This window comes from Pungitius pungitius, chromosome 5 (assembly GCF_949316345.1).
Source record: "Pungitius pungitius chromosome 5, fPunPun2.1, whole genome shotgun sequence".
NCBI classification, from domain to species: Eukaryota; Metazoa; Chordata; class Actinopteri; order Perciformes; family Gasterosteidae; genus Pungitius; species Pungitius pungitius.
The window spans coordinates 21,557,617-21,584,574 of record NC_084904.1 but is presented as its reverse complement, the minus strand read 5'-3'; the positions used below and the strand labels follow the sequence as shown (position 1 = coordinate 21,584,574).

General features: G+C 48.0%; 2 protein-coding genes across 3 annotated transcripts in view; both read right to left on the bottom strand.

The window, feature by feature from the left end:
* Positions 1 to 284: 284 nt before the first annotated feature.
* On the bottom strand, positions 285 to 3,651 carry ctsla (cathepsin La). The gene is made up of 8 exons (XM_037482343.2): positions 3,526 to 3,651; positions 2,569 to 2,700; positions 2,365 to 2,487; positions 1,952 to 2,104; positions 1,295 to 1,519; positions 1,024 to 1,192; positions 812 to 929; positions 285 to 731 (listed from the first exon to the last, which is right to left on the bottom strand). The coding sequence occupies exons 2-8, from the start codon at positions 2,692 to 2,694 to the stop codon at positions 632 to 634; spliced, it is 1,014 nt and encodes a 337-aa protein (XP_037338240.2). The 5' UTR covers positions 2,695 to 2,700; positions 3,526 to 3,651; the 3' UTR covers positions 285 to 631.
* A 2,444-nt stretch (positions 3,652 to 6,095) lies between these two features.
* Positions 6,096 to 26,958, bottom strand: part of dapk1 (death-associated protein kinase 1) — a 41,563-nt gene continuing 20,700 nt past the window's right edge. The window contains exons 5-26 of one of the 2 annotated variants that reach the window (XM_037482206.2): positions 26,431 to 26,560; positions 25,484 to 25,532; positions 25,364 to 25,390; positions 23,553 to 23,705; positions 22,610 to 22,655; positions 22,415 to 22,504; positions 21,528 to 21,620; positions 20,605 to 20,724; positions 19,580 to 19,678; positions 19,003 to 19,101; positions 17,765 to 17,863; positions 17,442 to 17,639; positions 17,136 to 17,333; positions 15,501 to 15,599; positions 14,262 to 14,339; positions 13,375 to 13,591; positions 11,909 to 12,094; positions 11,561 to 11,821; positions 11,261 to 11,399; positions 10,939 to 11,059; positions 10,657 to 10,845; positions 6,096 to 10,302 (exon numbers count right to left, since the gene is read on the bottom strand). In XM_037482206.2, the coding sequence (XP_037338103.2) occupies positions 8,980 to 10,302; positions 10,657 to 10,845; positions 10,939 to 11,059; positions 11,261 to 11,399; positions 11,561 to 11,821; positions 11,909 to 12,094; positions 13,375 to 13,591; positions 14,262 to 14,339; positions 15,501 to 15,599; positions 17,136 to 17,333; positions 17,442 to 17,639; positions 17,765 to 17,863; positions 19,003 to 19,101; positions 19,580 to 19,678; positions 20,605 to 20,724; positions 21,528 to 21,620; positions 22,415 to 22,504; positions 22,610 to 22,655; positions 23,553 to 23,705; positions 25,364 to 25,390; positions 25,484 to 25,532; positions 26,431 to 26,560 (4,014 nt within the window). In that variant the 3' untranslated portion in view covers positions 6,096 to 8,979. The remainder of the gene's footprint in view (positions 10,303 to 10,656; positions 10,846 to 10,938; positions 11,060 to 11,260; positions 11,400 to 11,560; positions 11,822 to 11,908; positions 12,095 to 13,374; positions 13,592 to 14,261; positions 14,340 to 15,500; positions 15,600 to 17,135; positions 17,334 to 17,441; positions 17,640 to 17,764; positions 17,864 to 19,002; positions 19,102 to 19,579; positions 19,679 to 20,604; positions 20,725 to 21,527; positions 21,621 to 22,414; positions 22,505 to 22,609; positions 22,656 to 23,552; positions 23,706 to 25,363; positions 25,391 to 25,483; positions 25,533 to 26,430; positions 26,561 to 26,958) is intronic. The other variant, XM_037482207.2, reaches the window with a different exon arrangement.

Genomic DNA, 26,958 nt, shown 5'->3' with positions numbered 1-26,958 from the left:
TAATTTACCACCAAGGGAGTTTAATGCATCATTAGTGACTTGATCCAGATGACAAAACGTTAGTCATTGTAGACTATGTATCATATGGTTTGTATTGACCCATTTTCATAAGCAGTAGCTCTAGTTAAGTAGCCTTACATATGATCCAAATGCTTTAAGCCCACTGTCACATGAAATCATGCGACTCAAGTCTTTGCGCTGCAAACCTTGTTTAACGCTTTGAAAACCAAGAGTAATGGTGCATGCAGTCAAAATAAAAACATGAAAAATCCCAAAACATGAAGTAGTGTTTCACAACTTTATTCGATCGTAGTAAAAGTAGAAACAAAGAATCTTTACAATGACCCGAAGCAAGTTAATTTACCACTTACCAAGTAACACGCGCGTATTTACAAAGAATAAAACACTCGACAAAAGGTTTTCAGACTGAATAAAATTGGCAGAAAACCAGCCAAACATAAAATGGCGCCATTTCCCTAAAAACAGTGTTTCTCTTTATAAAACATTGTGCGATCTCCCGCCGCCGGCGCCCTCACCGAAGCCTCATCGTCCGCGGCTCCCGGCCAGCTATTGCAATTTTTTTTTTTTACCAAAAAAAAAAGAAGAAACTAGATGCGTTGCCGTAGCAACGCTAGACGAGCGGATAACTGGCGGCGGTGGCGATGCCGCAGTGGTTCTTCCGGTCTTTGGCCATGTAGATGTAGCCGCCGTCGCCCCACTTCTCGCCCCAGCTGAGGACGACACAAACAGACGGTTATCGTACGATCACAGCAGCCCGCCGCCGCCTGGGTCACGGCTCGCTCAGACCCACCTGTTCTTCACGATCCAGTACTTCTTCCCGTCCTCGTCAGTCGTCTCGGCGCCGTAACCCACCACCAGCACGCCGTGGTCCAGCTCCTCGCTGCTGCAGCTGTCCTCGTAGTAGATTCCTAAAATACAAAAGAACCAGTCAGCTACAAGAGAATAACTACAAGAGAACTGTGATAAGGGGGGAGGGGGGGGGGGGGGGTAACGCGTGCTGACCCGACTGGTAGAACTGGAAGGACTCGTGACCGGCGTCTATGGCGACGGAGACTGGTCCCACGGCGGCCACGGCCTTCATCAGCGCGCGCTCCTTCCCGCTCGGGACGTCCACGAAGCCCGTGTCGTTGGCGGCGTTGAACATGGCGTCGTACTTGCACGGCAGGTTGTCCTGACGGGGGGGGGGGGCACAAGACAAAGATGTGAGCAACTATACTGGAAACCATTTACATCGTTTCCACAAAACGGCGGGTTTCCCGTGGCGGCCGCTCACCTCGCCCGTGTAGGGGTACGCGGCCTCGGAGTCCAGCCCCTGGTTGTCCTCCACGTACTGGAAGGCCTGGTCCATCAGGCCCCCGTTGCAGCCCTCGTTGCCTTCGGGCCGCGAGCAGTCCACCAGGTTCTGCTCGCTCAGCGACACCAGCTTGCCCGTCTTCCTGAAGATCTGCCCCTCCAGGGCGCCGGTGGCGCTGAAGGCCCAGCAGGAGCCACACTGACCCTGAAAAAGAAAAACACCTTTAATTTAGTCGGTAAAAAAGAGAAGTACGGCTCAACCTTCTTTGAAGATTTGAATAAGGTTTTCATTTCAGTGAGTCTCCATTCTAATGAGTGTGTGTGGTTTCCTCCAGCTGAGCAGACTGTACAGTGAGGGAGGAGTGTGAGGAGAGATAAACACACACACACACACACACACCCTTATCTCTCTGTCCAAGCCAAACATTTACTCTAGTGGACAAAGTGCTTTCGTTGTACGGAAGCAACTGGTCGCGTTACACAATGGTGTCGTCTGCTGTTCGTGTAGAAACGTCGGACCGGTTTTGTGTTTTGCCGTCATTTGGGTCTGATGTTTTGGGAGAGGTTTGATGGCAGGCCCCTATTGGGACCGTCTCCACTGCTAGATCACACCCACAAACACATGACAGATCTGCACCTGGTCCTTGACGGCGGTGACGTAGCCTTTGTCCCTCCAGTCCACGGAGCGCGGCGCCTCCAGGAAGTTGGGCTCCATGAACAGGGACCCCCGGTGCTTCCTGGCGGCTTTGTGCTTGTAGCCGTTCATGAGCTGCCTGAACTCCTCATTGGTCTGCGGGGGGGCAAAGTTCAGGTCATATGTACAATATTGAAGAAACCAGTGAATTTGACTGCTTCCACAGTGGTTTTTTAAATGTTCTTTTTGCAGCGTTTCCTCTATTTACTTTGGTAGTTATCAAACTAGTCTTTGCGTCACAAAGAGCCCTGATACGTGTGTGTGTGTGTGTGTGTGTGTGTGTGTGTGTGTGTGTGTGTGTGTGTGTGTGTGTGTGTGTGTGTGTGTGTGTGTGTGTGTGTGTATAAACGTCTCACCATGTCCCCAAAGTGGTTCATGCCCAGGCGGTACGAGTGCTTGCCCATGGAGTGCTCCAGGTTGTGGAGCTCGATCTTCCTCAGGTTCTTCTCCCACACCATCCTCCTCCAGCCCTCCTCCATCTGCAAACACATTCAGCAGTGTTATTAATAATATTAAATATTACAATTTCAACCCGGAGGGACAGGATGCCCCCACGTCACCTTGTGGTAGTCCCTGGTGTGCCATTGCTTCCACAGGCCCCAGTGGTCGTTCAGCTGGGGGTCCAGGCTGGGGGCCGACAGGGCCGCGCCGAGGCACACGGCCAACAAGGCTAGAGGCAGCATCATGGCTTCCTATTGGAGACACACAACAAACAGCAGGCGTTAGGACTCCATTTCCCAGGAAGCACCGCGGTTCCGTGCAACAAAACACACACACAAGATGTGATGAAATGCGATAGCCGGGTTCTTCTGGGAGGTATTTGGTACACGTTGTGCTCGGCAATGACTCATCGAGAAAACACCAGGATTAAAGAGAAACTGCACGAAAAATTATTTAAAATTAAGTTAACAAAAAACCTCGACAGTAATTGCGTCAAATACTAGAAAGCGAGCGCTGCGGGTTGTTATGCAACGTACGGGGGGGGGGGGGTAATAACTGGATCCAGACGAGAACCTGTTTTTGTTTTGTCGGCTGGAGTCACGGGATCTGCCGCCTCGGCGCAGAGCCACAAGCCGGGTTAATCCGACGCGAGGAGCCGGAAAACGAAAACGAGAACGAAAAGGAGAAGGGAAACCGGGGGGAAGCGAGCGGCTTTTTCCACCGAATCCAACGGCGCCGGACGCCGGTTTAAAGGCGTTCGGAGGGACGAGCGGCTGCTGGGAGCCAGCGGGGCTGCAGACCGGGACAAAGGCAGCCGGATGGAACACGGCGGCGAGGAAAAGCGCGTCACCGCAAAAAGCCTGATTTTGGGAACCGGGAAAATGCGCTAAAAATGAGATAAAACCATGAATCGGCCTTTTTTCCCCCAAAGGACAATGGTGTTAATCTGGGACGATTAACAACAACGTCCCTTTGGCCCGAATATAACAGAGTTTTTTTTTTGGTTTCGGGCAACAAGTTGATGCTTGTTTTCGCCAACTAAAGAAAGCACAACAACATAGAAACGTTCCACTTACTGTATTCTCTTCACGTTCGTGGTCCAAGTGGAAACTGAGCTGCTGAATGCGGGCCGCACAAACTTTTATAAGGGCCTGGCTGAGCAGGCACCGAGCTCTCCCATTGGTCCATGCTCGCCTGGGCCCGCCCTCCCCTGGCGCGTGACGTCACGGATGCACGTGATTCCTTCCATCTGGAATGGTTTCGCCAGAAGGGGACAGGATGTCTCCCTGGGTTTTTTTTGTTTGTTTTTTTGCAGATTGTTGCAGCTGTTTTTGTGTAAATTTAAGATATCAGGGTTGTTTGTCTGAAAGGTTTTATTGATGAAAAACCTTTCAATCAAATCATACTACTACAAAAAAAAAGAACACTCAGTGGGTTCAAGGTGAACAAAGTGGTTTCAGCTCTCTGCGGAAATTTGATTTCAAAGTAATCAATGAAGGAATCTACAGAAGACCTGAAGCGATACTGCATGACAATAGCTTCCCGAAAGTCTTCTTACAGTTCAAAGAAGAAGTGCTGATGCGAGAGTAGGAAGAAAAGGAAATAACAACTAAATGTCATGTACATGCAGAATAATCCCCACGTAAAGCGTTGCCGTAGCGCACAGACGTGGCCATAACCTTATCACGTGAATGTAAACACACACACTGATTGGCTGCTGCTGTTGCACAACACTCATATTCCGCAGGTAAGGATCATTCAAGATGGTGTGTGAAGGAGTCAGATAAACGGCCTCTCTTCCTCTTAATGGATGGATGGATAATACAATCAGCTCCACAGCTGAACTCTCAGTCTGGGTTAATACGTGTCAAAGGTCATGTGATTGATGAGATTGCGAAACAGGCAAAAAACGCTGATGAGTTTCGAACAAATTAGTTTGTTTTTGGGACGCTGCTGGTGTGTGACTCTAATCAACTTTTTAAGTGGTTTATCCACTTGAATATTTATGTTCTAAGCTACTTTACACTTCCACGGCACTTCATTTTGATGTTTTATATTTGACTGACAGCTGTAGAAATTCAGGTTCTGTTCAGATTTGCACTTGAGTAAAAGCTGAAAACAAAAATAAAGTAAGGAATAATAACCATTAATACGATATAGTTTCAATAACATAACAGTACTTTAGTGCTTTGATTAGTTTGGGCTGATGAGATTGTATAAAAATGTACTGTAATAAATTCATTGAAGAGCACAAACCTCAAACTACCATCTATCAGATGATTCATCCGTATCTGGGATGTGATGCATCATTTTTTTTTTTTTACGTTGTCACGCTGCGTCAAACTTCACATTGGACTAAAATAAAGTTCCCTTTCGTTAGCAGAAAGTGTGACCGGATCACGAGGCTCAAGTGGAGCGACTCACTCGGTCGACTTCCTGTTTGAGCCGTCAGTCGGTCACATTCGTGCCCCGTTGCCTGGATACTGGGAGTAAAATGCATTAAAAGTGCATCTCTCTGTCATAATGCTCCACATATTGATCAATTCTGCTGATGCCTTCATCTTCAATCAGCAGATTTATGCTGCAGGTTGAAGCAAATTATCACTAATTATACAATTTCTGTACATAAAGCTGAACAATCTTTACACATTATGATAAGTTTACCTCGGGTAGGATTATTTACAAATGGGAGTAAAATAGTTAAACAAGATGCAACCCTCTTTGCAGTGTTTATGCTAAGCTACGCTAACCCTGCAGCAGCTTCACAACTCAGCGGCCCTGAAGCCGCAGACGTCGGAATGCTTCTCCGAAACCGACTAGCGATTTTGTGTTGATGGAGATCTGCAGAACTGTGTGAGCTCGTCAATCGTTATAGGTTTGCTTTATAGATTCTCCGGACCCGTCAGACAGAGATTAAGACGCAGAGATTAGCAAACCCCCGATGACTGATGAACGGGGGGCCGCTGCTGTGTGTTGTTGGATTTTTGTGTAACTGACGCAGGAATGTGTGTGATGACAACGCTCAATATCTAGACAGGCAGTAAATAGACAATAATACTATCTTATCTCTGGGGGGGGGGGGGGGGGGGGGAGAGACCTGAAGTGCAACAACTCAATGGATTTGGGATTATTTATTTATTTACTCTATTCTGTTCCCCCCAAAATAATCAACTTACTAAACAGAAAACGTGGACATTTGGACATCAACACCTGGGCGAACTTTAGCGATGAAGGTCTCGTAACGTGTCTGAAATTCAACAGACTCGGTTCTTGTGCAGCTCCTCGTTTTTAAATATTCAATCAGATTCCACTATTTAACTTAAGTTGCAGAGTTCATTTCATAACCGAAAGGCCTCTGAAATCTGAAAACAACACATTACAGGATTTGTAATAAATTCAACTGACTGTTGCTAAATGACCAGAAACAGAACGGTAGCATCTGAGCGACCCAAGTGGGTCCTTCACCAGGAGCAGATGGTTCCTTGGGAGCAGCGGCCACGCAGGAAGTGGAAGTCTGGACTTCCCGTGCCCAGTCGTCACCAGGAAGAACGGCGTCTCCACAGGTTCTTCATGTCTCTCATCGCTCGGTGAACCTTTGCAGGGAAAACGGTTTAAAACGAGGGATCGAAGGAAAGCAAACGGACGGATGTTGTTTGAGGTCAATGTCTTCACGTTAACGGGTCATCCTTTAAGTGTCCAAACTACAAAAGGGTTAAACGTCAAACTGTCAACGCCGAGTCATGTGAGCGGAGGGAGGACAAAAGACGTACGAGATAACAAATAATATGTAAATACTTATAAAACAAGAGCAAGAAAAATGAAAGGGTTTTTAAATCTTTTATTTACGGGGCAGAGTAAGAAAAGAGTTCAGTGTCTGACAGAAAATCACTTAAAAGAGAATTATACTCATTTTTCATTTGTAAAAAAATATGCTAAAATATCATAAAGCGCACGGGGAACGTCATTGGCTCTCGTTTAAAGTGAAAATAAAATAAATAAAACACCAACGGCAGGATCAATACGTGCTGTTTATATGATAGCTTGAGTAGATATTCATCAGATCAAAGACGATGAACTGAGAATCTAATCCAGCAGCAACAGGATGTTGTTTTGTTGCTCCCTCGTACAGAGAATAAGGAAAGTGATCGACCTATTGATCCGTGTCTCTTTTACTCAACATTTGGGATCTTTGAACTTTTGTCATGTGACATTCGCCACCGGTTGCTTAGACTAATTATTGATTAGGTTTCATTTGACAAATCATTAAGTGGGAAGAAGACAAGAAAATAGAGGAAAAAGTAAACCATTGTGTGAGAAATAAACATGTTTCTGTTGACTTTGTCGACGTGGCGAAAACGATTCAAACAAAAGACCTGCAACCTTCCCTTTAACAAGAATCAACAGAGTGACCACCTTCAATTATGAGAGAGACGAGAACTTCAGGTAAAGAATTTATTATAAAATGTGTTACACTATCGAGTGTCAGAAGTACTAAGAACATGGCATTCCAGGACATGCTAAAAGAACGTAACATAAATAGCGACAAAAAAAAGAAAGAGAGACAAGGTACAAGGTACAAGGTACAAGGTGTGCAATGTGGCGATCGGAGGGGAAAATATCAGAGATCAAAGAAATGTTCCTCAGGGACACTTTTAAATCCACTCGTTTTTTTTGGTCAGAACCAGAAAGAAAAGACACCGAACAGACACAAGGATGAGAACAATAATAATAATAATAATAATGATAATAATAATAATATAGTGATTCCCAGCTTTTACAAAAACGTAATATTCACTTCCCTTTGTGAAACATCTCTCCTCAGCTCGTATACTGTACAAGGCAACAACAACAACAACAACAACAAGAGGAATGAACCCGTGTGTTTTAGGCACACAGTGTTGGCAAAAAGCTTCTGTAGAACAAAACGTAAATAAAACGTTGCGTTTGACCTTTTGGGGACACGTGGAGCGTTTATATTCTTTTACATTGTCAGCGGGGACGTGGCGTACATTCATTTTTCGTTTGGGCCGACGCGGCGGAGGAAGCGGCGAGGACGCACAAAGGGGGGAGTATTCCAAGTAGTATTTAAAGTTTCCTCTCACGGGAAATACTGCACTGTGGCACTTTGTTCTCTCGGTGCAGCGTGTCATAAAAACACCAGCTTTCACTACAGGACGTTCTCATGTCCACTAAAGCCCCCCCCACCCCCTCATCCCCCCCCCCCCCCCCCAGATTTCATTTCTAACTTCACGCCACCTCTCCGAGCTGCTGCTGCGTGATACAAAAACAGAAAACAGAAAGGAGACGTGAAGCCACGCTGACAGAGACGCAGAGACGCTCAAACGAAGACGAGCAGGAGGCATTTAAAGAGATCCCCATGTAGGAAACGACCCCTTAGTTTGGTACAAAAGGTTCGGGGGGGGGGGGGCGTCTCCCCCTTTCTGTTCACGGCTAAAGCTGGAGAAGTAAAAAGGATCGATACATTTTTAAAGTGACACGTTAGCTATCGATAAGGAAGTGATATGTTACTGTCAAGTCTTCAAAATGTCTTCATCTGGTCGTCCAAACTAATCAGAATTATATAATTAAAGAGACATTTTACTCGTCTAGATCAAGTATAAAAATTGTTAATTTTATGGAGTTTAGAATTGAATCCCAAACATCATCTACCTGCTGGTGATATTCTAGTTTCAAACAACCCATAATTAAGACCCCATTACACTTCTTTCCAGGTGCCTCTTATGACATAAAATAAAGTGTCACCAGATTAGAGCAGTTTGGGATTAACGAAGAGTGAACACTTTAAGAACATCGTCCGTGTGAACGCACCATTTAACCCTGAACGATGCGTCGCGTCTCACCTCCACAGAGACGCCGACAGTAGAAATATCATCCAGTAAAATCTAATCTAACCGTAAGAAGCGCTTCGTTTTGCTTTATTATCCCCCCCCCCCCCCTCGACCCCCCCATCAGCAGCTTTCTACATGTAAGACGTGACTGAAATTGATTCCCCGTGACGTGTCCACAAGGCACAGCTCTTCTAGCGTTAGCAAAGACCTGCGCTTTCTTTTATTTGTGCTCTTTGAGGAGGTCGAAGGCCACGCTGCTCATCTAATAAACACCAAGCGTCGACGGGGGGGGGGGGATTGTATCAAATGCACCTGTGAATAAACACGGCAAATCATTTGGATATTTAATAAAAAGGTCCAAACATCTTCTTTTAAATTCCTCTCTTTGATTTAAAGTGTCTGTGTTGAAAGACGAGTGAGACTTGGGGGAAACAATCTGAACTAGCAGCACAACAGAGTAAAAGCAGGGCTTCATCTTTGGGGGCCGTCGGCTCCACGGCGTGCAGAGCGGGAGGGAAAGGTCTGGTTCCCACGGCAACCTAACGGAGCGCATTAAGGAGCCAGCAGCTGGACGATTGCACTCCACGCTCGCCGTGACGCGGAAACGTCAAAGCTCGGCGAGGACAGGAGAACCCCCACGACCTGCCCCCCCCACCCCCGATGCCTCATCACCCCCCAACCTCAGCGGGACACGACGGAGCTGATGGAGTTGTACGACGTGCCGCCGTTGCAGGCGGCGGCGGGGGGGGGGTAGCCGTTGGTGGTGGCGGCGGCGGCGACCAGCGCCTCCATGTTGACCCTGAACACGGGCGACGCTTTGAGCAGGAAGTCGGCGGCGTCCCGCCGGCCGAGCTCCCTCAGCTTGGCCATCAGCACGCCCACGGTGCTGTCCGCCCGCCCGCTCCACGCCCGCAGCAGCGCCGCGGTGGGGCTGGGCTGCGGCGCGGCCCCCCGCAGGTCCGGCGGCGTCGCGCCGTCCAGACCCCCGGGGGCGCCGTTGGGAGTCCCGTTGCCGTGTGTGGCCACCAGGTCGGTGAGGCCGAGGTTCATGGCGAGCAGGCACCAGTCCTTGCCCAGCGCGTCCGGCGGGTCCAGCATGCGGCACAGCTTCCTGCGGGCCAGCAGCGGCACGTCCGCCATGTGCACCTCCGTCCCCAAGGTGCCGTGCTGGTAGACCTCGGCGCAGCCGAAGGTCAGGATGCTGCTGAAGCTCTCCCGGTAGCCGCCCATGGTGTTGGTGAGCGAAGACTCGCGCTGGACTTGCGCGCGGAAGAAGTCCTTGGGCTGGTAGACCATGACGGGGCCGTGGTGCTCCCGCAGCTGCTGGGGGCTCAGGTAGTACTTGGCGGTGAGCAGCCCGGGCAGCGTGGAGGCCAGCAGGTTCTCCGTGATGCTGCAGGCCGCGTCCAGCAGCGTGTAGCACTTGGCCCGCTCCGACTCGTGGCCGCGCACCTGGATCTCCAGCCCCTGGCCGTGGTTGACCAGCAGGATCATGGCCTCCGCCCCTCCCTGGCTCACCTTGGCGCCGTTGGTCCACAGGTGGATCTCCCCGTCAAAGTCCTCGCCGCCCTCCTCCTCCGGCTTCTGCTGGTGGCTCCAGCGGCACAGGTTCACCTGCAGTTTGTGAAAGAGGCCGCAGGGGAAGGGGGTGAGGTGCTCGGCGGGGACGAGGCGCACGCCGCCGTAGAGCAGCGAGTCCTCCTCCTCCTCCTCGGTCCAGGAGCGGTGGAGGCCGTTGGTCTTGATGAGGGCCGGGATGTCCACCATTTCCGGGTTGGTGGCGTCGCGGGCGCAGACGTCCATGGCGTCCAGGATCTGCAGCAGCTCGTCCACGTCGCTCTCGGGAGCCAGAGCCTGCACCTCCTCCAGCCTGTAGCGCCCCCTGTAGTGGTGGATGGCCTTGGGCGTCTCCACGGAGAGCAGCTTGCCCAGGACGGTGCTGCAGAGCCAGCGAGGCTCCAGCAGGACGACGTCCTGCACCGTCTCGCTCTGCATGATGTTGATCTGAGGGAGGAGAACGATGAGGGAACCGTGAGGGGAAACCAGTGAAAAGAATCGCAACACATTGATGACGTAAGTTTCTCTGATAGAATCACAAAGAAACAAATTTCCTGAGTAATTATTTACAGCTGATAACTTGGCTTTTATCTTCTAACCAATAGCGCACCCTGGTGGTCGTCTGATGCATCAGCTGCAAAAGAGCTTAGGTTGGATTTATCGTAGATTCATATTTAATCTCAATAAATATAAGTTTATCAAGTTTGAACATATTGAACTAAATTGTGTTTTATGTGTGATCTCTAAAATATGTTCGTTTTTCCCGCAGCTGCATCCAGTGCGTCCCGAAGCGACACCCACCTCCCCCATGCTGTGCAGCTGCAGGGCCAGGGTGCGCAGGTGGTCCTGGCTGACCAGAGGGTTGATCTGCTCCTGGACGTCGCTCACAAACTGCTGCCACGAGGTCAGCTGGTTGGGTCCGCTCAGCTTCCTCCAGGTCGGCAGCGTCGCCAGCAGACGCTCCGACAGCAGCGTCATGGGGCTGCAGCTCTGGAAGGAGGGGACGGGGGGGGGGTAATTAATATATGTAAACGTACGTGTGTGTGTGTGAGAGAGAGTATGTGCGTGTGAGCAGTTGCTCACAGAGATGATGTTGGCACGGAGCTCCTGAAGGTGACTCCTCAGCAGCTTCATGTCTCTGGAGTTCGAGGCTCCGGCGTCCATCACAAATAATTTGTCACTGATCTGCAGGTCGACCCCGAACCTTAAAAACAAATGAACATTTAAAGGACCTAAATCTCTAAGGACCATTTGTGCTGATGAAGAGTGATGGTGCTGATGAAACATAAATCAATTCATCAATACGTTTCCATGGCAACCATTGCTGAGGCTCAAGGGCAGCACAGTGTCTTATGAATAAGATAAGCGTCTATTTTGAATAAAAGTCCTCGGTTCCGGTGCCAACCTGTTCCGGACTTCCTTGAGCAGGGCCGCCTCCTTGTCGTAGGTGAACTCTCCGGAGAAGGCGCGGGGCACGTCGGCGAGGTCGGCGTGCGTCGCCACCAGGACGACGGTGAGGGGCTGCTGGACCCGCCCCCCGAAGGCTGCAGGAGGAGAAAAAAAAGAAAAGACGCGGTTCAGATTCACGATGTTCACATGAAAGGTTATGAGGACTTGCAGCAGGTTCAGAAGACGGAACCAAATGCAGCGTTGTGCAGAGTTTAAAAAGTTACAGTGACGCACACAACAAAAGAGAAAAACACACCAATCCTTTTCTTCTCTGTTGGTGAAAGCATCCCAACATGTGACCGCTGACCCGAGTGCTCACCGATGTCGTCCTGCGGCAGCAGCAGGGCCTTCAGCAGGTTCAGCCAGTAGGTGATGTGCCCCAGCTGCGTCTCGTACGGCTCCTCCAGGCTGAACAGCACCAGGTGGATGGCCGTGGCGTCGTTGGCGGCGAAGTAGTCGTAGGCGCAGTAGTAGACCGGGTTCCCCGAAAACTCCCACACGCTGAACTCGCCGACCCCTGGCAGAGGGACACAAGGAGGGACGTGTAGAGCAAGGCGCCGTAGTTGGGGGGTGCGGCCGCGCTGGCCTCACTCGGGGGCCTCACCGTGGATGCTGCCGTGCTGGATGTCGATGGCCCTGGTGGCCTGGTCGTCGGCCGCAGACAGGGCGCCGCTGACGGGGGAGAAGACCTCCAGGACGCCTTTGGTCAGGCTGGGCTCGAACATCATGCTGCGGCTCCGCACGCTCACGTTCTCGCAGCCCGGGTACAGGTTGGAGATGCTCGCCGACACTAAAGGGAGGGGTTTAAATGTTTTACAGGGTCAATAAATATTATTGGCTGTATTTTTTTTAAATTGTTATTCAGTCCATCAACTGTGTCCCTTAAGGTCTAAACCCTCTTTTGGAGGCATTTAATTATAATAATATTTGTATATTCACGCTTTTCTGGGTACCCGTTTAAAGATTTCTCCCCTGCACCAAAATGAACTGATCTGCATCCACAAGCTGTCTTTAAACTGCACACTTTCAAACACACGGTGGTGCTACTGTCTCTGAAATAAACCCCCGATGCAGACATCACGCCTGGATCCCCTTCACATCGTGTTCGACCACACCTACAGGTTACTTGGGTTGGAAAATGCTGCATTTTTGTACATATTCTTTGATGCCCGTAGCGCCTTGTTTGGACACGACGGGCTGTAGGCGGATGTTTGTTGTCGATGTGCTGCTTGGTCAAACAGGACGTCACACACAGGAATAAGAGAAGGTGAATGCACCTTGATAAATGAGACTCACCTGTTGTTGTGACTAGTTCTGCCTGTGAGATCATTGTTAAAACAACAAACTAAAATATTTTCAGATCACTTTTTTCAGCGTCATTCAGGCAGAAACGCTGTAAAATGAGTGTAAAGCATCAACCGAGGTCGACTCAGTGCATCAACGGGATGTTTTCGGCAAATATTTTACCACGAGCGAAGGAGACTTTGGACTTGAACGGGGAGAGAGGTTTCTACCACAATCCGGAATCCTCTCTGGCTTCACACAGAGTTTTGTGGCACCATGAAGCTAAATATAATATTATACAAATAATTAATTAAAATACAAATATTGCCGCCTGACGGAGGTAAATATGGTTTATGCAACAACGGGCCAAAACGCACTGCCTCAGAAAAGGAACAAGACTGACGGATGTCCTGAAAAAGCCTCACTGTGGACGCGCGTCACGTAGCGGTGCGGATACAACGCGCACTCTGAAAGAAAAAAAAATAAAGAGGCTCTCTCAGCCTCTCTGCAGATTTCTCGATAGCATAGAGGACGGGAATCGGTAACACGACACGACTCCGTAACCGAGCGTTATCGTAGAAAGGGTCGCCTCCGTCTGGGAGGTAATGGCTGTGAGCGGTTAAAGGAAACACAATGGCCCGTGTGTGTGTGTGTGTGAGAGAGGGATGTGTGCGCTTTGTGCACCACACTGAGAGCCTGGTTGCACTGAAGGAATCGCCAGGTGAAAAAGCTCCGTAATCTGGGAGTGATAATCTGGGCTTCGCCGGGAGCCGCCTGCAGACCTACCGGCAGGCTTGGAGTTGACGGGGGAGTTTGGGTGGCGGCTGGCGCTGGACAGGCGCGTCCTCTTCCTCCTGAAGAGGCCGCGCAGGATGCCGCACTTCAGGGACTCCAGCAGGCTGCTCTTCCCGGAGGCCGAGTGTCCGAACAGCTTGAGCTTGATGCGGGGCTGGACGGTCTGAGTGTGACGCAGCTGCTGGATGTAGCTCAGCTTGTGGTTGTCCTGCACCGCGGGAACAAAAGAAAAAAAAAAAAAATAGTTGTTTTGGATCCACTCACTGGTCAAATCAAGTTGAACAGATATCATCTGTTAACACCAGAGACACATTTTCCAGCGACTAATAGATGAGTCACGGAGCAGAAGTGGCTTCAGATACGCGAGTGGTTGCGTGGGGTTTAAAAAATGAAAAGGTATAAAAAAGCCCCCCCCGTACTCCCACCTGGGTCATGTGAACATTCAACAAACTAAGTTTCTAATTTAAACCAAGCGTGCAAATACAACTCATCCGCATTCTCTCTTTTCTAAAGTTTGAGGAGTCGGGTTGTACGTTTTCAACGTGCATCGGAGCGGATCCAGAGGACGACGGCGTTCACAGCTGCTGCTGTCGCTCTGCACTGAATCTCAGATGGTTTTATGGCTTATTATTATAATCTTAGAAGATACTGTAGCCTGTGACAATCTGCTCTACCTGGCAAGTGTTGAGCAAAGTGACGCCGGAGCGTCTAAAAATGGAGGAATGCTGAAATCTGACACCTTCCTGCTGTCTCCCTCCACACCTCCGCACTGGAACAAACTGAGTGTGAAACCTGGCTTTGCATCACAACGTTTCTTCCTCAGTTAAAGCACATAAACGTACATTGATCCCTTTGGTTTGCGTGGTAATTATATTCACCTTTTTAAGCTTTCCCAACAAAGAAACGATGAGTTCATGTGGATCAGCCTGAGCCAAATCCTCCGCTGTCTTTCCATCCTGAGGGAAAAGGAGAAGAACGTATGCATGATGTCAATCACAGTACAGGGCTTCTAAGGCACATTTTGTGTTGATATTATGGATCAAGTTAACGTACTGTCAAAAGACATAAACATTTTCTATGATGCATCAATAATAAACTTGTATTTGTTAAATTTACTCATAGCACTGATTCAGGATCAAAATTCATGAAGTGGAACCAGATTTAAACTTAGTGTTTACATTACCCACAATGCAGCTCAACCGCAAACCTGAATAACTTAAAAATTGGGTCCCCTTTAAGCACTGAACTCTCACAGTAGATTGCAGTGGTTCAAATACAACACACACACACACACACACACACACACACCTTGTTTCTGACCAAAAAGACGCAGAGCATCAGTGTCTTTATAAAGGCGACTGAAGGACGGCTTTGTTCCCTGGTGGTTTGACACGATAACAGAGCAGCGCCTCTGAGGCTCAATGCAGATTAATGACAGCTGCAACCCGTCGTTCACCACTTAAGTGTTCTGTGAGCAAACATACCAGAGTGACGGATCGAGTGCATCTCCTCCTCCGAGGGGAGGAGGAGGAGGAGGAGGAGGAATGACGTCATGTGACGTGAGCTGCTCCACAACGAGCCTCTGACCGATCAATTAAACATCTCATTGTGTACATCGGCCGTCATACAATATTCACAGCCAGAGGAAAGAGAGGAAGCTCCATCAAAGAACTGATGGTCTGGATCCACCCGTTCACTACACAATTCAGAGGACAAATTATGTTTCAGGTGGAGATTTATTGTTTCTATCATGTTCGAACAAGCCTTCAGGTTGGTTTAAATCTAATATGATCAAACAGTCATTGAGGATTAATATAATAATCCAACCTGAACTCAGATTCGTGTTTAAACGTTCAGAAGTTTAATTCTCATTTGCTTCTGAAAGCTGACGCTTTCGGTTTGATGCACTACAAGGAAACTTTGAAGGTGCCTAAAGGGAAAATTTAAGGTTAAACAAATAAGATATTTGAGCTTTAAACCCTCAGGGGGAGAGATGGTAGAAAAGAATAGTGGTGCAGCTCAGCATCAGGAGGGCAGTAGGTGTGTGAGGAGATCTGGATATGAATCATTTTTACTGCTCTCAGTGCTTAAAGAGATTCTTTTTCGTTGTGACTTACGTTTGTGACGGCGTCGACGTCGGCTCCGGCCAGGCAGAGGTGACGGACCACCTCCAGGCTCCCGTTGTTGGCCGCCAGGTGGAGGGGGGTCCTGCCGTACTGGAAGAAGAGAGGAGCGCAGTCACAGCCTCGTCGAGAAACAGCAGCTGCAACGCGGCGCACTACACAGACGAGGTAAAAAGGAGAGATCCTGCAGCGCGAGAGGCTCGGACCACCGAACCAGACCGGCTGGAGTGATGCAGCCCGCATTGTGATTAAAGATGGATGGAATCCATCTTTAATCACAATCAATTCACTAAATATTTGCACCAGTTTAACAATTCTGTCTCTATAGTACCAGGTCAGGCCATAAGCCACCCTCTGCTTTATTTATTTTTAATGTTATTTATTATACTTTGTGTTGCACTTCTGGTTGGATGCTAAACTGCATTTTGTTGCTCTGTACTTGTACATGTGTAATGGCAATAAAGTTTAATCTAATCTAATCTTTATTCAGTCAATCCTGCTGCAAATCCTCACTCAAATAGCATTTAGAGAAGCAGCGCTGAAGCCGATCAATAGTCCGGCGTCTGTCTCGTGTAATGACTTGTTCCCTGGTGACGGCCCCTCGAAGACTAATTGACTGACTTGTTCTAAGACCTATTAATTAAAGAGGATGGTAAGTCTGAAATGTGATGCAAGCGTACTTTCATTTAACAGGAACAGAAAGGGCCAATTATAGTTAAATATGTCAAAACAGGATTATTGTAATATTAAATACCAATTTTGTTTTGGGTTTTATAAAAAAAAAAACTGCATAAAACAGCAGCACTGATGCAATGTGTGTAAAGTAGCCTCTCAATGGCTCCCAGCATTGCGACGTGTGAGCCTGCGGCTCGTCGCTAACAATAACGTAAACGTGCTAACGGTAAACGTGCTAACGGCGCTTCCTGAAGGAGACAGACTCCGATGCTGGTTTTATTTGTTTTTAAAGAGCACCTGCTGCTCTCACAGTGCTCCCTCCATAGTTACAATAATACCAGTAATAAAAAATAAAAAATAAAAAAGCTTTGGCTGAATCCAATCAATTCCCTTCGGTCACAACAAGACTTTTATTCTTGGATTCCACCCCCTTGTTGCCCCCCCCTTCATTCGACCCCCCCAGTGTTGCAGCTGAAGTCAAATCCAACTCAGTAACGGTGACATGCTGCTTTGGATGAGCTTAAAGAGAAGAAAAGGAATATAATAAATGAATCTAATTATCTTCTGCACAGGGAACAGAAGCTGATTAGACAGCAGATTTCAGGCCAACATAAAATGCTCACAGATGTTAAAACCTCAGTTCAAACGCCTTCTCATTTTAAGCTACAACCACAATATTTTCACAAGCAACACGCTGAACGCCTCAATCACGCAGCAAAACTCCTCCGGCTGCCTGTATTTATACTCAAACAAATCCCTTAAATAGGTTTTCTTCTTCCCGTATATTTATCTCTCTGTTTAGGGGAGCCTCTGCTCTCCTGCCAGATGTTTCAACCTGGATGCAGGGGGATTCTCCCCTTCAGCCAAAAGAGCGCTGTGAGGTACAGGAACAGTCTGCCAAGTTCCAGGGGAGGGGGGGGTTCCTAATTTGACTGAACAGCGGTTTGTCCTCACCTTGTTGGGGAGGTCGAGGTTGGCCTTGGCGCTGCAGATTGCCATGACAACGGGGAGGTTTCCGTCCTTGCAGGCGATGTGCAGTGGCGTGTTGCCATGGCGATCCTGATGGTCCACGTGGCAGTGGTGTCTGAGGAGGCAGCGAACCACGTCGACTTGACACCTCCGGACGGCGAGGTGCAGCGCTGTGTGTCCGTCCTGCACACGCACAACACAAACACAATTTATTGTCAATGTGCGTTCAGACGAATCCTTCTTTGTAATCAAAATCTGATCAATCGTTGATAATCCGGAGCTTCTGATCACCTTGTCGGTGGCCTCGACATCGGCCCCGTGCTCCACCAGGCACTCCACGATGTCCACGAAGCCGCGGGCGGACGCCGTCAGCAGCGCGCTCTCCCCCTCGCGGTTCTTGGCGTCCACGTGGCAGCCGGCCTGGCAGAGCGCGCGGGCCACCGGCGAGTACCCGTGCCACGCGGCGCAGTGCAGCGCCGTCTCCTGCTCCTGCAGACCACAGCGCAGCATGCAAAGGAATGTTTGGTCATCCACGTCAGAAGCCATGTGCAACACTAGCTTACGCTGCTGCGCGTGCACGTGTGAGCGTGCACGTGCGCGTGCCATGCACTCACCCTGTCGGACAGGTCCGGGTTAGCTCGGATGCTGCACAGGTAGCTCACCACGTCCACGTTGCCGTAGCGGGCCGCTACGTGAAGCGCAGTCTCCCCGGACTGGAGGACACAAAGGAGAATCAACGTGTTTGTAGTAACAACAACAAACAACAACAACAACAATCAACCCATGTACAGTGAGATGGATGCAAGCAGCACGACATCATCATCTCGGTGCTGTCGCCTCACTCCCTTCAGTTCTTTCATGTTGTTGTCTTCACAGGTTCCTCATTTAATCAGCTTCGTTAGTCACCACCGTCGTGTGGACTCCTGAGTCTCATCACCATGTGTTCATTAAAAACAATTATGTTTTTGTCATCATACTGCTCTCTTCTGATTGAAAGGAGGCACCAGGATGTTTTGAGTTTACACAGTAATTATTTTCATGTTTTGATGGACATTGAAGACCTCCCAAAAGCCTCTTCAGCAGCATTTAATGTCCAACAAAGAATTATTCAAATAGCAAAACATATATTCATCAATTTCAAAACAGAAACAATTGATCCTCAAAGCAGACGTGGGTAACGCAAATTATCCTGAAAGCAGTGAAGAGAGAGAGAGAAATAAAGAGTAATAAGAGAGATAAAGTGCTGTGTGGGTGCTGATGCAGGCTGTAGTTGTTGTGTGGTTGTGTAGTTGTGTGCGAGGCCTTATTGATGGCATCATCAGCCTCAGGGGGAGAAAAACAACTAACTTTTCCTTTAATTATAGGGATTACATAACAGCAGGGGCAATAGAAAAGATTCATCTCTTTAAAATGGTCACATCGGAGTAGTCGCATTTTAGTTATTAGTTATAATTATTGAGGCAATAAAGCAAAACAACACTTTGATGATCCTTGCAGAAAGAAGACGATGCGGCGCAGTAACAATGACTGAAGAGATTCAGATAAAAATGATTTGGGGATTTCATCCGCCTCTGTGATCGTCCATAACACACACACACACACACACACACACACACACACACACACACACACACACACACACACACACCCCTGTGTTTCTCAGCCAGAACGGTTTCTATAGCAACAGCAAATAACCTGATAAAATCCCACAGTAACTGTTTTTTTGCTCCCCAGGTGCTCACCGTGTGTGTGTGTGTGTGTGCGTCCGGTTTGATGGCTGGGAGTGTGTGAGTAATTGCTGACTGATAACACACGGAGGGGCGAGTCGTAGTGGGTGTGTGCGCTGACTCACCTTATCTTGGACATCCAGAGGGCATTTCTTTTCATGGAGGAATTTCAGGGTCTCCACGTGGCCGTGTCTCGCCGCGTAGTAGATAGCGTTCGTTCCACTCTGAAGGTTCAACAAGAGAAGAGGAATAAAAATTCCAGGATTTATCCCTGACCTTTACCAGGAAAAAAAAATAAAAAATCCAGCTCTCCGGGAAGGCGTCTGCAGCCATACGATGCAAATGAATCCTTAACAAGACGGTTATTATCCCAATTAAAGTTTGGAGCTGGAGATTATTTGAGTCATTGTTAGTTGCATCACTACATTTTGTTATTTCATAACTATGCACCACATAAAATGGAGCCCTGTGTACTCTGTAACGTGACAGTAATGTTCAGGTTAATATGTTGGTGGAAGGATCTATCCATCTCCTTAAAACATATGGTAGCCCCTACGGTGGCGTGTGCAGCAGAGTGCGATGAGTTGGTTATTTATGGAGTAATTCACATCACAGTCAGTCACGTTCTTCTGCTCCGACACCTTTACTTTGAGTCTGTTCCCTCAGGGCCGCTCTGATTGGACCAGGCGGACGAGGCCCTACCTTGTCGTGGGCCTGGATCTCGGCGCCTTTCCTCATCAGCACTTCGATGATCTGGATGTTGCCGCAGCCGGCAGCGATCAGGAGGGGAGGAGTCCCGTGCTGCAACGCACACACACATCGGATTATTTTAGTCGTCAGTGGCCCACGATGGAATTGTGTATCTTTAAAGTGAAGCTGAAGGCCTCAATCGGAGAATTTGGACAAAAAGGGCAGATTGTCTTCATTTTTATGGCCTCCACTGTGTCGGCATGGCGATGGAAACAAACGGTAAAGGAGACACAGGGATGACCTTTTCTGAAAAAGTTTTTCCTCCTCCTCCTCCTCCTCTACACATCACTGAGTTTTAGTGCTTCATGTTCCCTCCATCAGCTAATCTCCTCCATGGAAACCACAAACAGATTAAAAAGTGGATATGAGGCCAAACATCTGTCCTCTGCACTTCATTCTCTTATGAACACAACGACCTCCTTTCTTGTTGTATGATTGCTGTAATACTCATTTTGTTAATATGCAACATTTCGACTCTACAAACTTTTAATTTCACTGTCCTACACTATTTTTGTAATTCCCTGTAAGAGAGATAAACAAAGATGAAAGTGATTTAAAAAATTTGTGCAGAAGCTGATTTGTTTGCCATTAATGAGCAGAAATCTGCGTCTGTCTGGATGCTCGAACCCAACAGACTCCTGATGAATCTCACTCTCTGATACAGCGATTGAACTCCATGAACACTTCCTTCAATGTGCTCAAATGGAGACATTATGATCTGGAGAAATAAAAGTTAATCATTCATCCAAAAATAAAAAGCATTTTCACATTCACAAGATCATAATATGTACTTTCCTGGTCTTCCGTTCAGTTTTAAAGGGGTCGTCACATTTGACCCAGGGGGGAACGCGAGGAAAACTACGCGGGTGGTTTCCACAGACCCCTCCAGTCACACTGAGCTGACCTGAAGTCTGTGTCATAGAGCTTATAAGGAGGTACTAGTGCCCGTGTTGCCTGGGGGGGTCGCGGTGGGTCACCTTGTTGGGCTGGTTAACGTCGTAGCTGTTCAAGGAGCCGAGCAGGTGCTGCAGACCGGGCACGTTGTCGTCGTTTATGGCGTGTATGATGGCCTTCATCACAAAGGAGTCTTCCTCATCCTAGACGGGAGGGAAAAGACGGTTAGTCCTCGAGTGCTCGCAGGATGGCGATCCGACCCTCCGGGAAGGTTAATCAGGAGAATCACATGCTGCCGCTTTCATCTTCTCCCTCAAGCATGAAAACACACAGAAACAAAACAGGCTTTTCTTTGGCACCTGGTCCATAAAAATCTGTCTCTCTATTGAGTATTTATTCTTTTGCTGCTTGTGACATGTGACCCGATGACCTTTAGCCCGACGGCACAAACATCAGCTGCGATGCTCCGCTGCACAAAGAGACAAGGGAGAGAGAGGCAGGGAGGTGAGGAGGAGGAGGAAGGTCTGATGTGGCGTTTGTTCTGCCGACTGCATTCTACAGCTACATTCCTCCTCACGACCCCCCCCAGCTGGGGGGGAGGTGCCAGAGAAGAACCTCAGAGGAGCAAACTACACAGAGGTGTGCGAGCAGCAAAGCGCCTGCAGGGGATTCGGTCGCGGATTGTTCGATCTTCTCGCGTGGAATCAAGGTTGGTGCCATTTTCCAAAAAAAAGAGTCAATTCGCTCTGACGTTTTCAGGACAAACCGAGGGACGGATCTGGTGCGACCGAGATGCAGCATCCACTAATATGTTCCTCCTTGTGGAAGCTCCATTCATCAGACAGTCGAATGAATTGATGCCATTTGTGCCAATCTAAAGTAAATCATTCAAATTAAAACTATCGCTAGGGGGCGCTTCGCTCTACCTGCCCTCACACCTATGACACGAGGAAGTGTGATGGGTAAACAGGCCTTTTGGGGGGGGGGGGGTGGGTGTAGATCTTACCAGCGTGTCGTCGCTGCGCGCCACGCTGATGTTGCTTCTGGACAGGAAGGAGCGGGACAGGCGGTTGCACAGAGAGATGAGCCGGACGGATTGCTGGAGGAGAGGAGAGAGGAGAGAGGAGAGAGAGCGGCGGCTGATGAGCGAGTGGAAGTGGAACCAGTTAATGTCAAGTCGTGTTCGGGCAGGTGGGGTCGTGTAGCAATTTTACGCTCTATTTGAATCCAGTTGTGCATTCATTCATTCACGACCCATCGCCCCAAAGATATTCGGACGTTTAAAAGCTCTGCGGCTCTTCGCCGGTCACATGGCTGAACATTCTACCTTCAACCTTCTGATTCAAAACGATCATTTGAATGTACAGATGAACTATTATATCAATCAATATTTGTTGCTGTTCATTTTCAATGCATTTAAAAAAAGGGTGAATTCATTAAAAGGGAACAACTCATTCAATCAAATGAATCACTTTAAAGACATTTTAATTGGGCATTTTGTTCTAGGATTTCTTCTTTCTGCTTTTCATTAATATGGCAACAGTTATTTGAAGCATCATCCAATTATGTGAAAAAAGAAAAGAAGACATCAACATTGGGTACATCCCCACTTCCTTCTATTTGTACTATAGAGAGGTAATCTAAAATGTATTTGCCTAATTAAAAATGCCTCCTTAGCAGTTGTTTGGCGTCAAACAGTTCAAGGGATGATGTTGTTGATCATTGTGAAGCTGACATTACCAACTCCCAGCTGTCAGTTCCTTTCAACAATCAAATAAAAGGATGTGTGCAGATGTCTTTTTCTTGTTTGTTACATTATCTTCTTTTATTTTCAGAACGATGGGCCTGGCTCTCTGTCTGAGAAGCCTTAAACTCAGACAACATGTCACTCACTTTCCATTTCCGCCGAGCTGCAAACTTCTTGAACTTCTCCATGTTGACGGCCGACTCCTTCCGGCTCAGTGCTTGCAGCGTGTCCTTTGGCTGATTACACAGACGTAAGAAAACCGTACAGAAGAAGATTCATTGGAAACAAGCGTTGGGTACGGAATCAATCGGCCACTTCAAATACCACAACAAGAGTCCAACCTTGATCCAGGGGTGCTGGAGGCTGTCCTGAATCGTCATTCTCTTTCTGTAGACAGAACATCATCTTTAGATACTTCAATGTTATTAATTCAGGACTTTTTGATTCATTCTCAAAGGAATCAGTGTTGACATTCAGGTGACTTTTGACCAAACTAGTCAAACTGGGTTTTATTCTAAAGAGAATAAAATATCACAGTCTCATTCACAGGTGGCATTTTGCATAAGATAGAAAAAAAAAGAAAAAGCCTGGTACTGAAAAACGAATAAAGCCTTGAATAAATATAGAGGATTATAAAACATTTACACTCTTCCCAGTAAATGGGTTTTTGTATTTATGGGAAGCAAACACATGGATGAGTGCATATTCTTTTTTCCCCCATATTTTATTCCATATTTATTTATCGTTACGTTAGTTGTCATTGTAAATAGTGCGATATATGGACCTAAAACATTTCATTTCCTTTTAGAAACTCTCACACTTCTCCTAAACAACACGTCAAATGAGGTACTGAAACATTCTACAATTTACAGACAATTAACTTGTCCACCACTTCCCATCAGGTGCGTTCATCCAAACCGACAGCACACGTGAGTAAGAGAACTTAATGACGTGAGCACCAAAAAAACTTCTATTAATTACCAATAAAAGCATAGCTGTCTAACTGGAGCGACTCAGCCACCTCCGTCATTACAACTGCTGTAAGCCAACGATTAAAGGAGTGGTTTGGTTTGTCAATTGTGAGCCAATATGACAATGGGCAAACCCGTATTGTTTGGTAACACACACACACACACACACACACGCACGCACGCACGCACCACTTCCTGCTGCTTCAGTTCCACACCCCTGTTTCTAACTCAGCAGTCAAGTTTTTAAAGAAATAAAGAAAGAAGCAACGAGGCGCCCCCCCCCCCCCCTCCCCCCCGGGTCTCAAATACATACTTGGGGTCTTTGACGAGGAGCCTGGTGATGAAGTCTTTGGCCAACGCGCTGGTGTTGCTGAAGAACTCCTCGTCGAATGCGTAGTCCACGGCCGACACGTTGGCCAGAGTCTCCTGCTTGTTGTCCCCCAGGAAGGGAGACGCACCGCTCAGACTGCGCACAGGGGACAAAAGGTCAGAGGTCAGGGGACGGAGAGACGGAAAAGACAAAACCAAAAGGTCCGGGACGCAACGAGGGGAGCCGGAGTTTTAAACGGGACAACGTGCAGCAGTCTGTGAGCGATCGAGGGGACGAGGTCTCAGGCATCTCAGCGGCCGAAAAGATGCAATAATTAATAATCAATTCATCGACTGTATGAAATCACAAAAGTGATTACAGCGATAAAAAGTGTTCATTGACCAAAATGTTTCCAAAATGAGACTCACAGACTGGAAGCTGAAACCCTGACAGGGACGATTATTTGATGTTTAAGGAAATATCAGACTGGAGGTTAAAGAAGCATTGGAATAATAAATAGTTGGAAACAGGAATCTGAATCCCGGTATATAAAGTTTATTTGACCAAGTACTTCGGCCCCCTTGACAGCGATAACCGATCCGGGTATTTACGACGGCATCGGCCCGATATCAGATGACAGCATGCTGAGAAATTCGATCTCCAGCTCCGTCTGATTCAGCTCATTCACCTGGAGGGTTTTCCTCCGGCGCCGACAAAAGGAAACCCAGGTGTAATTTGTGTCACCTTTGAGGTCCCTAATGGAGCTTGTTATGCAGCTTTTATTACATTGTTGCAATCGAATAAAACCTCTGATTTAGAATTTGGAAATGCTTCCCCCTCCCTTCCCCCCCCCTCCCCCTGTTATGGTTCATTGAGTTGCCGTGTTGTTTTTCGATGAGCAGCCCTGTAAGAGCACATCGGTGCTGCTGGGCTGTGACAACAGGCAGCCAACGATCTATTTTCCAACTCGCCAAGCAGAGCTGTGACGAACGCGTGGGTGGACAGCACGAACAAAGACCTCTGTGTGTGCAGCTTGTATGTGAGCATTTATGATCACGCAAGACAGAAAATGATGCATCATTTGTTAAAATAATGCAGTAATGTTTGCAGCTACTTATTATGTAATAAAGAGATGACACTCTTTACCTCGTGGTATTTCGTGGCGCGTGCTCTCTTGTGTGTGTGTGTGTGTGTGTTGTGTGTGTTTTGTGCGCTCTGCGTAGGCGTCCGTCAGAGAGGACGAACAGAGAGGCGCGTGGGAGCTCAGAAGAGCTCGTGGCCCCGGGTTCGGGGGGGGGACACCGCGGGGGAATCAAACTGTGCGGACGCGTCCACTGGTTCAATGGACGCCGCTGGCTGCAGAGCGGGAAGCCGCTTTAAAGGGCAGGTTAACTGAAGTGCAAGTAAAGGGTGGAGCCTTTTAACATGACTTCTTATGATATGATGCGGGGTCTTTAGCCTCCAGCAGGATGGAGCTTTTTAAGTTTTGAATACAATAAATCTCCAGGCGGCGTTTAATCAAACGTGAACAAGAGGAAGCAAAGCGCTGACGTGTTCTTTCTTTGGCAGGAAGCGGAAGAACTTTTGGAGGAGTTGCCGTATGAAACCTGAGTGAATATTCAAATATCCTAAAACAAGTTTGAGAGCTTTTTAGAGTGAACGGGGCTAGAACTCCAGGCAGTGGTGGAAGACCTCTCTTACTTTGGTACACGCAGTAACACGACGCCACAAAAATACAAATACTGCAAAGCACAAGTATCATTGTATTTTGCCCCGATCGGTACGCGTCTCACATTTCACACGATCATACTTACAGGATGTAGGTTATCACACCGACGCTCCTGAGCACGGGCAGGGGGGGAGAGGAGGAGAGACGTTAATTTCACACATGGGCAGATGTTCTGAAGGAGCAGATGGAGTTTCTGTTTACTCACCACATGTCTGCCTCCAGGCCCAGAGGTTCATAGTTGACTACTTCTGGAGCTGTGAGGCAAACGCACGAAAGAGAAGCTTATTACTATTCAGGTCAGCATGATCACACACACACACACACACACACACACACGGTTTGTTGTTTTCAGATGTGTGACCACCATAATTAAAGATGACTCGTTGGTTTCTAATTAAATTTAAACAGTTGTGATATGAAGCAGGATAGAGGATGCACCTAATGAGTTAATATAAATAGATTCACTTCAGGGGATAATCATCCATCATTTCGGGGCTTTGGGGATGTAGACAGGTAATCAGCTGCCATGGAGTCTATTTTTTGGGCCAATTGACACGATTACAATGATGCCAAATTATTTACTACAGTTTGCGCTGCAGTCATTGATGTACATGAACTACGACTGGATCATGGATATTTATTTGCAACGGACTTTGGCGATAATTGAGTAAGTGAAGTCACGCCGCGTTGCAACATCAGCCGCCATCGTTCTGGCCTTCTGCCATTTGGATTTGTTGCGTCTGACCGCTGCCGTCTCCGGGTCGGGGGGGGAGAATGGGAGCGTTGCCGGCTGCCCCCGGGCCAACAAGCGGAAGGTGAGAGGGGGGGACGGGGCCCGAACCGCCAATGTGTCAATTAGTGTGCGTCCGTGTGTGCGTTTGTGTTGGCAAGAAGGAGGTGTTCTGATAATCTGCAGTGCATCAGTAGGCCTCTCACTCTCTCACACAGAGTCCCTTTGGCACATTTGGCTTCTGCCGTCATTAAACGCAACCCCCGGGATTAAAGCCAGGAGAACAGCGAGCGGTGCACTGAGAGAGTGTGTGTGTGTGTGTGTGTGTGTTTGTATAGTACGTAATAACTCATCGGAGAAGAGTGCGATTCAAACCATAAAATATGAGGATCACACACACACACACACACAAAAGTACTGACCTACAAATTCTGGAGTTCCAAAAATGTTTTTAAAATCGTTGCCAAAGTCGATCTTGTGTGCCAGGCCGAAGTCAATGAGCTTGATGCGCGGGTGAGGCACGGAGCGGTTCAGCAGCATGATGTTCTCCGGCTGGAAGGAAGGACAAAGCATCGTGAAAGCTACAACGCTCACGGAGGAATTAATGGTCACCCTGAATGATGAGGGCAGGATACAAACTAAGTGTCAACCAGAGGAGCAGCAGGAAGGAGGCGCTCGGCTCATGGAAATCTCATGCAAAGCAACGAGTAAAAAAAAAAAAAAAGAAGTGAGAGAAAAGGAAAAGACGAGCGTTCCTGAGGACGAGATGCGTCTTTTAGGAGGAAACCATCTTCCTCCCAAACCCTCATCCCTTCAGCGCACACGCTGGGAACACCTCCTCTTATTTTCTGACCCTGAAGGCGCCTCCTGCTCAGTCCTGAATGGACCTGCGACGCTTCATCAGCACTCCACTGTTCACACACTGCCAACATGGGCCTGATGACATCAGG

Coding starts and splice junctions, on each gene's coding strand:
- ctsla (XM_037482343.2), bottom strand. CDS start 2,694: ATGATGCTGCCTCTAGCCTTGTTGGCCGTGTGCCTCGGCGCGGCCCTG. Junction 2,488..2,568: donor ACACCAGGGACTACCACAAG/GTGACGTGGGGG, acceptor ATGTGTTTGCAG/ATGGAGGAGGGCTGGAGGAG. Junction 930..1,023: donor CTTCCAGTTCTACCAGTCGG/GTCAGCACGCGT, acceptor TTTGTATTTTAG/GAATCTACTACGAGGACAGC.